Source organism: Rousettus aegyptiacus, unplaced genomic scaffold, assembly GCF_014176215.1.
Source record: "Rousettus aegyptiacus isolate mRouAeg1 unplaced genomic scaffold, mRouAeg1.p scaffold_m13_p_2, whole genome shotgun sequence".
Taxonomy (NCBI): Eukaryota; Metazoa; Chordata; class Mammalia; order Chiroptera; family Pteropodidae; genus Rousettus; species Rousettus aegyptiacus.
The window spans coordinates 107,210,274-107,226,225 of NW_023416295.1; the positions used below are offsets into that span (position 1 = coordinate 107,210,274).

Genomic DNA, 15,952 nt, shown 5'->3' on the forward strand with positions numbered 1-15,952 from the left:
CAGCATTATAGAAGCTTGCAAGGCTACCCAAATCTAAATTACTCAACGTGAATACAAAATCATCCTAAATCAGCTGAGCAAAGAAGCCAACCTGCAGAAATAAAATACCTTATTAATCTTTGACTTTTTCAACTGTAAAATATTTTTGAACCTTGACTTTATTTGTGGTATTATCTGGTTAGCAATGTTGGCAGCTGTTCAAAGTTTTAAAGGGCTACAGGTCATGAATATTAAATATTATAACAAATTTACTGGGAGGAAATCCAAATTCATTTATAAGTGCATAACGAATAGTCACCCCAGTTTCAATAATGCTAGGAAGTACTGTGATCAGAATCAGAGTATCTCGCTATATCTAGATTCTCACAAAGTCAAATTATAAGGCAAATGAAGGGAAAGAAACTCATAAGAAAGTGAGAACACTACTTGTAGTAGAGTAGCATAGTTGTTGAGTGAAGAAAATCAAAAATAGCAAATACATCGTATTTCATTCAGTGCAATCAGTACGAGGGTCACACCCTGAGTAAAACCATAACCTCCTTTAGAAAAGGGACGAAGCCTTAAATGATAACAGATTTTGCCAATGCCACCCCCAGCAGATGATCAAATAAAAAGGCACATTCAATGTGCAAATACCTGCAGGCTACCTGACTCGCTTTTCCTGCTCTTCTATACATGGAGAATCACCCAGAACAGTCAGCTGTATAGAAGCACCTTGTTTAATCTTGTCAGTGTTCAGAGAGTGACAAACCAAAAACCTTCAACAGAATATTAACTCCTACACCTGGAAACCATTCTTAAAATAAATCTTTGTAAACTGTCTGGAAATACAGGGTTGTTGGTTAGTATGGGTTTGATTACTATATCCTGATGTAAGAACTAACCTTACTTAATACCCAAGATAAAGGTAAACATTCAACAAAGCAACCTCCACCATTCACATCCTGTTTAGCATTAAAACTAAAAATCATCTTTAGAGAAATCGTTCAAAGATCAAACTCAAAGGGCTTCATTTTTCCAAATTATCTTAGGCTATTATTATAACTGCTACACTGACTTTCAGGTTTCTTTTTTAAAAAAATTTAAAAAAAAAATTTCCACCTGTAACTGAATAAGTGATTATGAGGCTAATAAAGGGGGAAAAAGATGTTTCCACATTAAAACATTTAACAGATGTTAAATAAGCACAGAAAATGGCCACTAGGCAAGCAATGACTGATGTTGGGTAAGTAAGAAAAATGTTGCTTTTACTGATTTTATTACCCATGTACCTCCTGGGGTCATGGGAGACTTGTAAAAAATTTTGTGGGTAGATAAAAGTCTAACATTTATTTGCAAAGCTAGTTTATTTCGAGGGTTCCAACCCCCAACCCTTACTTTTTGACCGCATAAAATGAAGTAAGTGTAAGTCATCGAAAGAAGGCTAAAATAATCATTTGGTGAGACTCAGTCAAGGAAACTTATTTTGCAACATTCTTCTGACATGCATTTCTTCCAATCCCACCTATCAGACCTCACTAAACAGAAATGAAATCCTCATTATATAAAGGGGAGAGTACAGAATTTCATTTTAACATTTCAAGCGCATACTTTTAAAAGGCAAATCTTACACAAAAATGAATTCAGTAATTTACTAGAACCTACTATGTGCCACATGGTGTGCTATATGCCAATTATAATGTAGAAAATTTTGTAAACTAACTTTATAAAATTCTGTTTATAAAGTTATAAACACTAATTTTGTTCATACATACTTCTGAACATTTTGGAGTTGTTTTTTATTTTTATTTTTTTTTAAACTCTTCTTAACTATTGACAATCATATTAATCATGTCATATTCAACCATATTATTTTATAAGTCACATGACTCAATAAGCATCTAAGTTGAATGTTATTGATTTTAACATATTCAGAATAGTGCCTGGCAGAAATAAACACATATTTATTAAATACTAAATGAAATGTCTACAGTATGCCAGGTACTTACTATTTTTCACACATTTTATCAAAGAAATACATAATTTTAACATTTGCTTTGCAGAACTATAAAAACCTTATACATAATACGGACATGTGCATCATTTGCTTGAGTTTTAGATGTAAAAAAATGGCAGCCAAGAATTCTGGCAAAATGCAGCCATCCCAAGGATTTCATCTAATCAAAACATGATTTAGCTGTTTTTAAATTAATAACCAATATTAAATAACAGCAGATGTCATAGAAAAATCTAGATGTCTGTCTTCTCAAAAAAAACCTTTAAAGTCTACCAAACTGAAACCTTTATTTTCTTATTGCAGTAACTGGATGGAGTGGAGGACAAATTATACAGCAGATCCTCTAGTTCAACAACCAGTCCTTTCTGCCTGGCCCTGATACACATTTGTGTTAGAGAGCCAGGATTTGACAAGAGTTACAGAACTGAAACCAACACCATGAAGAAAGAAGCTAAGGGCGATTGCTATGATAAAATTATTACTGACAAAGCTAAAAAAAAAAAAAAAAAAAAAATGAGAGCCTTGCCCCTCTGGTCCTAATAAACTCCAGCTTTAAGAGGACCTCTGTTTTTAGATTTAGAGTATTTGACTGATTGTCAAATTTGCATAATAGAGTTAAACATTTGTGCACTAGAGTTTTCTGTTTATATATGTGTTATGTTTTAATGGGGCAGGAAAGTTTATTTCATCTGGCAAACAATGATAACTATGATGCAGAGTTAATTGGTAAGATATTTAAGATGATTATTCTTTTAAGGTTTGAAAGAACCTTCTAAAGTCTTTTAATCTACTTTCTTCAGAGTCACTTCCAACTCACCCCAGGCATAAAAATCTATATATTTTAAAGACAGAATATGGAATTTTCTATAACTTCCATATGTAATCTATGCCAGTGTTTACAAGCCCCACAGTCATGAGATTCTAAATGAAAGTTTGTGCTTAAATATGCATGCTTCAGCTTTAGTTGATTCCTAAGTCACATGCTTCCAAACCACTGTATGTTTAAAGACAGCTAGAAGTTTATCTTTTGGCTTTCTCTTTCTTAAGCTAAGGAATGACAATCTATATCAATATTTCTTCTTTCCCTTCAACTAATACACATCTGGTACCTTCCAAACACTGGGCACCCAGCTCACAATGAACACCCCACAATTTCATATCGCATCTCCAGGACAGAGCATTAACTGTCTCCATTTCCAAATGAAGAAACAGGTCACTGAAATAGCCCAAGGTTACTCACCTAATGTGAGTTAATATTTGATTCCATATTACTTACTTTTCTACTATGCAGTTATCTGATTTTACATGCTTATTCATCTTCACACTTTTACTGTATGATAAAAGATTTCTGGACAGTCAGAACTATGTGTTCCAGCCCTGGTGATTCTACCATTTTCTGAGTGACCTTCATATCTCTGGTTCTCTACACTTCAGCCAGAAATAAGGTACTGGCATAGATGCTCTCTATCGTTTCTTACAAATCTATAAAATCTGTTATCCCAATGTCCTCATTAGACTCATTGGCTTAAAACCTGAGAATGAAAAAAACAAAGCTGAGACAGCAACTATCGGATCAAGAGTTTTGCTGCCCCAATGCCTGCAAGTGGTGGTTGCCAGATAGTCTGGGCAAGTTTCCATTTTGGAAATTTCTCAGGACACTGAACCTCCAAAGAATTAAGTCCTTTCTCATAGAGTGGGGGACTTCACACTCTCTATTCTTAGGAGTTCCTTTGCTAGCGGCATTTCTAATTTTCTTAAGCAGCAGTTATATGAGTAACGTTGCCAGATAAAATACGGGATGCCCAATTAAATTTTAATTTCAGATAAACAAAGAATAATTTTCTATTATAAGTATGTTTCAAATATTGTATGGGACACATTTATAGTAAGGAGCTCTATCAGCAACTCTGTCCTTGAAAATACGCTTAGAGAAAGGAAAATTTCTCAGAAGAGAATTTCAAAAGGTCCTAAAAGCAAGTCTTAAATTGACAGACCGAAACACTTCCCTAATTCATGAGATAGTGAAATGGAAGTTCTGTATAAGAAAATCCAATGTTTCACAGGCTCTCAGTGCAAGGTCTTGAAACACTCAGAGTCTGCATCTTCAAATAGGTCTTGTTAAAAAACAAAATTCAGCTGAGCAAATCTGAAGATCTAATTGGCTTTAGCATCCCATCTAGCAAAAAGAAAGGAGCTCCGAAGGCCTGTATGAAATGGAAGCCTTGTATAGGAAGAAGGAAGAAGGGATAAGAAAAAAAGTAGGATTCTTCATCTTTCTTTGGGGAGTAGGAAGGAGGGTCTATGTGGCAAATTACTTCTCTAATGCTAACCAGGTAATTCCAGATTGACTGGTTAAAGGTCACATTCCTGTAAGAAGCTAAAACTGCAATTAAGTCTTGATTTGTGGATGTGGGGTTAGCACAGGCAATTCCATTTTGAGCCTACATTTTTTTTTACAGTCTCAATCTCCATAGGATAAGGACCATGATTCAAACTTATTCTACTTGTACATCAAGTAAAAGAAAGCTTGCCTTTGTTAATGATGTGGTTTAAAAGAAAAGAAAAAGATTATCTTCCCTCTTCTCCTTGAAAGAACAATTAAAATTGATTTGAAATTAAGAGCTTGACTTTCAAACCATATGTTGTTTTTAAGAGTCAAAACTCTAAAAGGGTTTTCCTTTAAAGTTTCAGCATTTAATTGAAATCACAAAAGAACTTCATTAAGTACTTGATACTTGAGTTCTAACTGAAAAGGTTATGCTTCCCTGCAGAGAAGAAGCATAGAAGTAATTACGGGCACTGCCTACTAAGTGAAAAAAAATAACCACTAAAAAAAGTAAATGTCTCTGTTTCTTTCATTTTTTTCTTTATTTTAATTTCTTCCCAATTTGATTTTAAGTACAATTGAGAATTGAGAGAAAAATTAGTCAAAACTAGAAAAATTGATAGCTCTCTCAGGCAAGTATCCAAAACTAATTCTTTGCTCAAGTGTCTAAAACGCAAAAGGGAGCTGGCCTAAGACATGGCTGAAGTTTGCAAACCTTGGCCAAGTTCACTCTTTGTACTTAAAGTCAAAGCAAGAGAGTTCATTGTGAGTGAAGAAGGATGGGAAGATGGGAAGGAGGCAGTTTTTCAAGGTGCCCTGGGGCACCCTATGCCTCCCATTAACACTCTAGCAGAAAACTGCTCTGTTCTTAAGTGTACAAGTGTCCAGGATCCTAATAAAGCTTCCAAGACTTTCAAATAACATTGCATTTGAAACCACTAAGGGAATACAGAAGAACAAATACCAAGCCCTGAGGCAAAGGTCTTTATTGGCCTAAGAGCAAAACTGATAATAACTGCTTTCTGTTTTGATTCTATCCTTATACGCCCCAACAAGAAAAAGGTGAATATGATTCATTGTTTAAGAATCTGAGTTCCGAGCCCACTGCAGATAAGAGTTGTTTTCCAAAGTCAACTCAGGAAGTAAAATTAACAAATGGCAAAAGATTTTCTCTCTATAATCTAGCATCTAGCTCTATTATCAAATGTGATATTTTTACAAATACGCATTATGTATAGGCAATGTATAGGATTACAGAGAACTGTGGCACAAAATAAAATGAATAAATTATAAAGATGCATTATCTTTACAAAGAGAGATTGTTCTTCTACTGCCTTTAAAGTCATGAAAATAAATTAAGAAACCTGAGGAATAAAACAATCAGCGACTGAAACCCAGGTTAGTAAGAAAAGGTCAGAAAGGCCACTTCCACATACTGAAGATCAAAATATAACTTCTATTAAATTCTCTTTGAAGAGGAACAAATTTGCCTTTTAAATGGTGAAAAAGGACCAAGCAAGATTACTCAGTAATCCAATGCTCGAGGGCCAACAATCACTTACTTTGTAAATAGTAGGTAAGATCTGTTTCATTTTCAGCCTGTGAAAGACAAAGACATCATAAACTGCTGAGACTGCGAGAACAGTCACTCCTTGTTCCTTCCACAACATGCTGCATCCTGCGCACAGTCCTGTCCCCAGGAACCAGCCCCACGTCCTGGCTGAGTAGCCTCTTGTAGAACAGTGTTTAATGTAGCAGAGCAACGAGAGGAGAAAGAAGAGACTGGCCCCAACATCAGCCCGTCCCACGATTCCTGCCACCGCCTCTGTGTGAATGGGATGAGAAGCAAACATCAAGCCCGCCATGAAGGTCCAGTATCCGTCCCCAAGGAGTATCTTAGAGAAGCTTGTGAAGAGTCCAGTGACCGCCGCGTGTAGTAGGACGTTGACAAGGTGGTAGCTCCAGGGATTCAGCCCTCCAATGGCGTGGTTGAGGCGAAAAGAGAGTGTGCAGAATGGCCGGTATGACTTGTGGCTGCCGCTGTGGGTTAGAAGAGTCCCCCAAAAATCATTGTAGAAAATGTGGGTCCATGGCGTTTCTGGGAGAAGGTCCTGATTAGTCTTGATAGCCCGGCTAAAACACAAAATGTTAAAAAAAAAAAAAAAAAATCAAATGTAAAATACAGAAAAAAAAAAAACCAAGAAAATATGTGACATTGCTAAGATATTGCCTCCCTCCATAGCTCTGTCATGTGGCTTGATGCTGGGATATCAGGTATAAATGCTTACTGTAAATGAACTTTACATACAGACTGAATTCAGATCCTCTCCTTAATGCTCGCTGACACCACAATTAGTGTGTATGTCTTTTTCTCAAAAGCTTTCTTCCTTGTTTGAATGTAAAAATGTTTGAAGAATAAATGCAGTTTCTACCAGCGGTATAAGCCTTAATGCAGAGGTTGCTAAACAACTGTCTTAAAAATCATGTGCTCTACTAGCTAAAAATGCAGATTTCAGGCCCCAGGTTGATGTGAGGCCTGAGACTATGCATTTTTAAGATACACAGCCCCAGGTGATAACGGTTCAGGGGATACACTTATAGCAAGAACTAGGCTCCTACTAGAAATAAATTTTAAATAAAAAATCTGTGCCCAAAGCAATGCTCGTCACACATAATAGGCAGGTTCTGATTCAGTAGGTCAAGAAAGGAGCCCCCAAGATTCCATATTTCTAACAAGCCCCCAAATAACACTGATGCTACTGGTCCTTGGATCACACTTTGAGCAGCAAAAACCTAGAGAGCTGAGATAAGAAGAATGTCTCTCCATGTGTCCAAATGTTTCCGTTCCTCCTACATTCCAGTAAACTTAACTGTTCCCCTTCTGAAATCTCATAGGACTTAGTGTCATCCATGCCAACTGCCATAACACGGCACTTCATTGTCTCCTGCTTTTCCAAACTTCAAGGAGGAAGGAATGACCTAGTATTTGCTGAGCACTTGCTATCTGCCAAACACCCTGCTGGTCTCCTGGGCCATATCTTCTCATTTAATCCTTAGAATAACTGATAAGGTAGATATTATTACCTACATCTCTCAGGTGAGGAAATTATCATTGAAAAAGTTTAATTAATAATGATTCCAAAGTCACACAAGTTGGAAACAGCAGGGTAGAGTTTCATGGCCCATCCTCTTTTCACTATAATGGGCTTCTCAGAATGTGATCCACACACCACTGGGAGTACGAGAAAATACACCAATAAACCTTGTAAAACTTTTAATGGTTATATTTGTTTTAATGTGTATTTGAAATAAAATTTAATTATCACATCAAAGCTAGATTTCATGGATGTTTGCTCAGAATGAAGCTGTTAAAAATTTAAAAGCCAATGTAAAGACAAATATTAAGGAATCCACAGTACTAGGATACGCAGATAAGGTACAAATGACAGTAGCTCATAAATGACTCAGTGTGGAGGACTCCTGCTCTATGTCATTTTACCTTCCAGAGAACATGGTGGCATCTTGAATCTTTTGTAACCCTAGTGTACTTATCTCTGTACTTAGAGAACACAACACAAAATAGGAACAAGAGGAAGAAGGAAGTAGGAATGAGACATTTAAGGTACCTACTGCCTAACTAGAAACCTCTTGCCTCGTCTAATGTCAGGGCTCTTTAAGGGGATGTGGGCATTTGTGAAGCTAAAGAATATGTAGTGAGTGACCACCCTGATGACCTTTACAGCTAACCTCTCCATCGGCCCTGCCTTTCACTCTAAAGCAGGTGTGACTAAAGGAATTTTTATAGAATGTTACCAAAAATCAGGCTGCAAAAGCCCTGCACAGAGGAGAAACATTCCTGAGTCCCAGCTCTGTAATTTGCTGAGTGTCTTCAAAAATATGAACATACAACAGAGATTCAAACAGATTAAGAAAACTATCCAAGGCAACACAACCAACTGAAACAGCAGGATTAGTGTTCCAGTTGAGATCGAATGGCTGGCTGGGCAAGGCTGGTTTTCAACTGCTTTCTAAACTGTTTCCCAATTAACCTCTCTGAGCTCATTTCTATGATAATAGTTTTACCTTGAAATCATTTAACCAATACTTGTAATTCTTCATTTATCTTCTATGTCAAGAAGCAGAGAACACTGCTTTGCAGCTGCATGAGTGTTCTGGAGAAGCAGTACAAATGACTTCTCAGCTCTGTTAGCTGCTGTTGTTATTATCCTACGAAGACTGAGGTACGACTTAGAAAAAGTCTCTTATTAAAGTATGCCTGACCTACAACCTCTGAAATTGGGTGCATTTGGGGGTTAGAATGAAAACAGACTGATCAGTGGTTGATAATTATCTACTCTGTGCCAAACATCATGCCAGTCCTTTGGCAACTACTTAGGATAATTAATTGACTTTTCTAGATGCTCAATAAAAAGGCAGAAGGTCTGTTAAATTATGTCTCAAAAAATACTCAATGGGGCAAGGACAGTTAGTTCCTCTCTTGTGTCTATTTTTCCCCTTTTCTCTTATAGCACTTCTGTTTTTAACTGGGTATATGGTCATCTAAAAAAATATATTTCATTTCCTATCTTTCCTTGCTGCTAAATAGGGTCATGTGACTAATTTTTGGCCAGTGGAATATAAGCAGAGTTCTATGTATGACTTCCAGAAAGTGTCTTTAAAGGAAAAAAAAACTTAGCATTCTTCCCCTCTCCCCCTTCTTCCTTCCTGCTAGAGCACAGATTAATAGCTGCAGTTCTAGCCGCTGTCTTGGCCCATAAAGTGTCTTTAGGAATAGAAATCAAGCCTAGAACAGCACAGCAATAAGACTGAAGGAAACTGAGTTTCTGTCATCTGTTATGGTAAACCATACTGGCCTTGGGCTAACTACCTCCCCATTGCATGAGTGTAAGAAGTAAATTGCTATCTTGTTTACACTGCGATATTTTTGGTGTTAGCTAGTGGCAGCTAAACAGTCATAGCGAAATCCTTTGTTCACATACGGCCTACTATATCACAGTAGTTTGATTTTTCATTTTGATTTTCATTTTTACAAGTCTCCGTGTATTGACTGAGTATTAAATGAATTTCCATATAAATTGGCTTTTAAAATATTAGAAACAGATGTTATTCTGGATCCATTAAATTAAAACACCCTGCTACAACATTCATCAAGTCTAACCCAGAAGTAATTGCTTAAACTCAATGGGTTATAATTAAAATTTAAAAGAAATATGAAAAACTGCCAAACAGTGTTGTCAGAGAGCTGATTTCAAGAAATTCAGAATGAAAACTCAACTGGCCTCCACTAAACATTAATCTAGGTATTGATGTGAATTTCTCTAATATCAATGCAGAAACGCTCATACAATCCAAGTTAGGACAGTGAAAAGCTCAACAGCAAAGCATTCTGGGACAAGGCCTTCTAGTGCAGTGAAAAAAGCTAGAAAGCAAACTTTAAGACAATTCTTCACCCCTTCAGTGCCAGATACACATAGGATGGTGAACCACATTACCAAACCAGGTTTTCTACATGCTACTAATTCATCACCATAACTAACTCTGTAAAGATCTTTTGAGAAAAAATAAAAATCTGTTCAAACCTGCCAGAATTTCTTATATTTGTAGCACTACATCTAGTAATGTAAGTAGCTAACAAGACATACTACACCTCTAACACAATGGTTTCGAAAAATGCATAAAATTAACAAATATAACTTCACTTTGGAAAAAGCTTTGATGAGGCACAGCCTTAAATTTTCGCTGCAGAAAAAGAAAATTAAAGGACAAACTGTTAACAAAAGTGGAAGAGCAAGAGAACACCTCACCCATGTGCAAAACGTCCTTTACAAAGGGAGAGTTTACTGTGATAAAATCCTCTGATGGCTGTTATCTGCTTAGGCAGGTTTTTATTTAACCAATGAACATATGGCAAAAGAACATGAAATAAGACTAAACTGTACTGGGCTTTAGAACATAAGTCACGTCACACATGTAAGTCAGTGATAAGAGATGCATTACGCATCCCTGACATCATTTGAAGAAAGACACAGACCAAAATGGCTTTAATGGAATCTGAATATCTGCCAGCAAAATGAGAAGTAAAGGTAGTCATTCAACACTGAGCATAATCGATTTTCATCCATTTGTGTATTCTCACATGAGTCCAAAATGGAAATAGTAAAACCTCTTCTGCTATTTCTCAGCTAATGAAAAACCTTAATTCAAAACAAAATTTCATGCAGATACAATTTCTGAGGTTACTTCTGTGAATTGGTATTGAAATTCAGAAACGTACTAAGGAACTGGAAATTTTCCACTCCAGGAAAGGTGAAGAAAATCAGAGTGGCAGATGTGAATAAAAAACAATTGTAAGCAAGATTCTCCAGCGAATACATGACTGAGAGACCATCTTCTGAAGCAAAAAGATTCAGTCTCTCAGGTCTTCAAGGAGGTCTTAAAACTGTTTCCTGTTTTGTTCATTTGCAGCTATTTGTTTTTGCTGTCTTATGCTTTTTCCTTTAGGAAATGTTGACAAAGGCCAATGCTATTGTAAAATTGATGAATGACGGGACCCTGCCATCCAAACTGTCCTTGTGTGTTTCTTCTCTCACTGCTGCTTTTTCTGTCCATTGACCTTTTCAGTCACAAGCACCCACAGAAATGATGACCATTAGTCATCTGTGCAGGAATGATCTTTAGATTCTTCAAACAAATCAAATGACACACTATTCCAAAGTGCCTTCAATTGTTCTACTGAAAGGTAAGTAAAGGCAAAACTTTAAAAATGGCAAAGAAAAGAATGTTGTAGCAATGGGTTGAAATTTGCTCTGCAAGAGAAAGAAGGAAGAGAATGGCCTTTATTAACCTACCTGCTTCTGTGCTACTCAAGCATGCCCATCTACACCTAGGAAGGGCAGAGGAATGCAGTGGTTAAGAAAACTGATTCTGGAGCCAAATAGACCAAATAAAGTTCAGGCTATGAGACAGTGGACAGAGTTACTTCACCTCTCCGTACCTCACTTTTCTTATGTGTAAAAGAAAGACAATGACTGTACTTGCTTTGTAGAATCAATGCTAGGAGTAAATGAGTCAGAAAGCAAAAAGCATACTGCTATATGTAATATAATGTGTATATGTAATACATGTAACACATGTTAGCTGTTACTATTATTATCACCAGCAACACTGAACAACTGATGCTAGCCATGAATGCAAATGCAGCACTCTTTTATCTTATTTTAGCACTCTTTTATCTTATTTATAGCCTTCAAAATCTACAGATCATGGTTATGAGTATTTTACTTGAGATATATTTCACTTGAAATTCCTTTAAGCTTTAACGGCCCTCTCAGAACAAGATAATAAATATGTATGAAGTCTTACCTTTGGTCTTTAACACATTGCTTTTCTCATTCTCTTATTTTCTGATACCTCTGGCTCTCCTTGGCTAGCACCTCTTCACATTTTCCCCCAAGATGTGGATGTTTCTCTCCTGGTTCTGTACCCTAACCTTCTTTCTCTCCATACTTTCCTCCTCTGGTCATCTCCAACACCTGCAACTCAAGAGATGCCTTCTCCATCTACACCTCAAGCCTGAGTGTCGCTCATGAGCCTACACTTCTAATGGCCCAGGTGATATTCACACTTGAGTGGGAAAAAAAGAGTAACAAAATCCTGGTTCCCCTACTAACACCACATATGTTACCTTTGGCTAGAGAGCCTCTCTAAAGCTCAGCTCCCTTACCTAGGGTCGATGGATAATAATGTTTCCCAAAACTGTTGTGTTGAAGATCGAATAAGGAAATATTAACTTAAAATGTTTGAAAAATAAATAACTTTGTGTAATGGATACTTGTTATTTTCTTGGACCTCTTCTAGTTAACAGTCTCCTGTTCTTCCTTAGACAATATCCACTCTCAGTCCATGTGGATACGGTAAGGTGCCCTCACCTACTGATGAACATCATCAAATGATTTGGCAGCATCATCATTCTTGGCCACAACAACTGATTTAGTGACCAACCTGGCAAATCAGAGTCAATACAGCCCCAACAATGAGATGAAATCCTAGGGCTACTTGAGGATTCCCTGAAGATAACCTACCTAAGAATGAAGGTAACTCAAAAGAACCCAGATCAGGGAGACAAAGAGGTAATTCCTATGCAGCTGGATCCCATCATGCCTGAAGCTAACACTGGTAAATAAGCCAATGAATGCCCCTTATTCATAAGCTAGTTTACGGAGTTATTCTGACATCTAGAATCAAAAAAACACCAAATAATACACACTATAATTATCTAGTAATGTCATTAGTTGCCCTTACAGTATCTTAAGCTTAGTAAGTCTGAATACAAATAATTTTCTTCATAAAACGTCTCCGTTTTCATACAAGCTCCTCACTCCTCCAGCACTGACACTGAGCTTGCTCATGAGGGAGCCTTCTCTCTTTGCTTCTACAGCTATTTTTAAATTGGTTAAAATATTTTAAAGCTGTTCAGGACCTCAGAGAAATCCAGCTCACAAGTTTCTCTTGAATCTGTGTCTAACTTTGCTTTTCTACTACCTTCACCAGGCTTTCATTATTCCTACCTGTACTGCTTTGCATGCTTACTTAAATTGCCTGTTCATTTTTCTCTTTCCCTCATTAGGCTCTAAGTCCCCTCAGGGAAGGAATTATGCCTTACATTTTCTCCCAGTGCCCAACACATATTAGGCACATAATAAATATTTGGTAAACTGAACTAAACAGCTGTCCCTGCCTGCTTTCATTCCTCCTTTGATCCATTACACATGCTGTGAATAGAGAAACTTCCTGAAATAAAACACTAACACCAACACCGTTTCACAAAAATCCCTCATCATGCCCTATTTCTTACTATAATAAACACCCTTCACAGCCCAGCATTCATAGCATCCCTATTATGACTTCTAGACCAATTTCCCATTAGTTCTCCACATATATCTTGAGTCGGACAAACTTCACAGCCTATAGGTCTTTGCTCAAACCCTTCCTCTGTCTGAACTGCTGTTCTTCAACCAGTTACATCTGTCCAAATATGCTTCAATCCCTGATGCTCATTTGTGAAGCCAGCCTCCCCAAAGGCATCCCCAGTTACTGTGAGTATGACTGACTTTGACTTTGAACACTGACTTCTTACAAAAACTATCAGGTATCTCAAATGGGACGACATATGGAATACATTTTAAAATGAGCAAGAAGAGATGTATGCTTTGAAAAGGGGGCAAGAGTGATTTTAATATTCCTTCTTCCATCCTCTATTAAAAATCATTGCCCCCAAAAATGGACTGATTCTGTTGTAAGAAAATTATTCACTCACTCATTTATTCACTCAGTATTAGGCTTGGCACTGTGAAGAGCACTGCAGATAGAATGGTAAACAAAATAGATTCCCTGACTTTGAGAAGTGTTCAACCTAGAAGAGGAAACTAGTAAGTGTCCAGGCAATCTCCTTATGGTATGATAAATACTATTCTAGCCTGAATCCTGACTGCAATTGGACAATGCAGAACAGACTCCTAGGAAGTAGTCTTAGAGGGTTGCAAGTTTGCTGGAGAAAAGCATATCTACCTAAGGAGTAAGGGAGCTGTGCAGATGTCACCAGACTGGAGGTCAATGTTTTCAAAGGCTGTATGACACACGAGAAGGTGGTAAGCTTGAGATCTGAAGAAATACTATAGGTTAGTTTGGCTAGAGTGAAGTTTGAGGGATGGAGCAGCAGAAATTCTTGGCATTACTCTGTCTTGCACTATTGTCCTCCATGGGACGGAGAGGAATGTGGCTGGACATCAATCTTCTTAATGGCCTTCAGGTTTGATTTGGCTATAATCTTGTTAGAACTTGCTTTACCTCCCCAATGCATAGTTAACTCCTAAATAGTAGAAAATCATCTTATTTATTTTTTGGAGCCTAGCACTCAGTAAGCACTCAATATATATTTGAAGAACCAAATCTGAATTAGAAATGATTGGCATTGATAGGCTGCACTCATCTTTTAGAAAAATTCTACCTTGTTTTAAGTATAGAGGGGATTATCACTTTCATTTAAAAGTAGTTCACTCACCTTGGGCACTAACACTTGCTCGCCCAATGATAACCAACTATGGAAACCATCAGGTTAACTGGCTTACTCAAATGTCTTTGGCACTCATTTGCCACTTAAAGAGTCCCTCTTTAGGGATAAACCATTATATTTAGAAAGTTCCACTTATACACAGACTTGGCTAACGTGAAAGGGATATGAGAGAAATACTGTACCATCTAGAGCTTGCCTTAGTTTTGAAATAAGCAACATATTTCAGATTCCCAAATTAATGTAAGGTAGAGGAAGTAAATTTCAGTGTACAGTGCTGAACTGTTGGGGACAGTGTTAGCTTTCTACTTCCCAGTGGAAACAGAAAGTACTATGCTCTAGGCATGAATTTATCATTACACCTGTAACACTTTACTTTCTTGTTTCTATCTTGATCTCCCCTATTAGATTCTAAGTTCTTCAATGGCAGAGATGATGACTTCCTAAGCAAAAGACACTTTAATTTTTTTAAAATTGTTGCCATATAGATGTTGAATAAAAAGAGGCCACAGAAAGTAACCAAGATCCTGTTGTCAGACATCCAAGGGACAGGGCCCCCAAGTAATTGTAAATAAGAAAACATTCTCAATGGACTCCTCTTCCATCCCTTTAGGAGTTTTTCCTATAAGCTCTGTTTAAATGTGGCCCCTGCTGCAGCTGAACGAAACTCCAGAGCTGTGAGAGAAAAAGCTTCTTTGCATAAGGCAGCTCCCTGTTCATCCCAAATCTAAAGTTTGCCCAGACCCTCTCTTCTCTCAGTGGAAGAAATGAGGAGGAGGAATCTTGGCTAAATATTTTTAAAGTATATTTAGTTCCTCAGATGCTGCCATTTTTAGAATTTCCATGGGAAATACTCAAGAAAAAACTCTGACCCTAAAACTAATTAATAATCAATTTAAAAGAAAGCTGATTATTTAGAATTCAAATTTCAGTTACCTAAAGATGTTTTCAATAGTATTTATATGAAAAACATTTTGCAAGATTAAAGCAAAAATTAATAGCATGAGATTATGAGAAAAACCATGCTCCAAGCATTTAATTTCACTGATTAAAAGAATCCTCTACCTTAATATTAGCTTCTTAACAACTCAGAATAATTTTCATTGCCTTGCAATTTGCTTGATGAAATACATTAATATTTCCTACATAATTATTTGCTCACTATATCCATATCATGTCATCCTAACATTAATAAAAGATTACTGAAAACCTCACCTCCTTCTCACTGTACTAAATTGAATCAGAGTCTCAACTTAAACACTGAATGAAAATATCTTTATTCCTAATTTTTCAGACTTAAAATTAGTAACCACTAGAAGAGGTACTATAAAGTTTTTTGTTCCTATAAGTTAATTCAAGTACGTGAACCACTTTAGTACACTACTCTATATAATTTATGTATTTAAGTCAGTTTTGTGGGTTTTCATAAATTCATAGATCTATAAAAAGGTGATTAAAAACTTTTTTCACATATCATGCCATTTCCTTTAGAATGGGTTTTGAGTGTTAGTGATATTTTGTAAAGTATGACTGGTTCCTT

At 36.8% G+C, this 15,952-nt stretch overlaps 1 protein-coding gene across 3 annotated transcripts in view; it reads right to left on the minus strand.

Moving 5' to 3' along the window:
• TMTC2 (transmembrane O-mannosyltransferase targeting cadherins 2) overlaps positions 1–15,952 on the minus strand; it is a 345,050-nt gene that overhangs the window by 198,867 nt on the left and 130,231 nt on the right. For 2 of the 3 annotated variants that reach the window (XM_016143578.2, XM_016143600.2), the window contains exon 2: positions 5,885–6,455. The exons of the other annotated variant lie outside the window; for it this stretch is intronic. In XM_016143578.2, the coding sequence (XP_015999064.1) occupies positions 5,885–6,455 (571 nt within the window). The remainder of the gene's footprint in view (positions 1–5,884; positions 6,456–15,952) is intronic. 3 annotated transcript variants of the gene reach the window in all.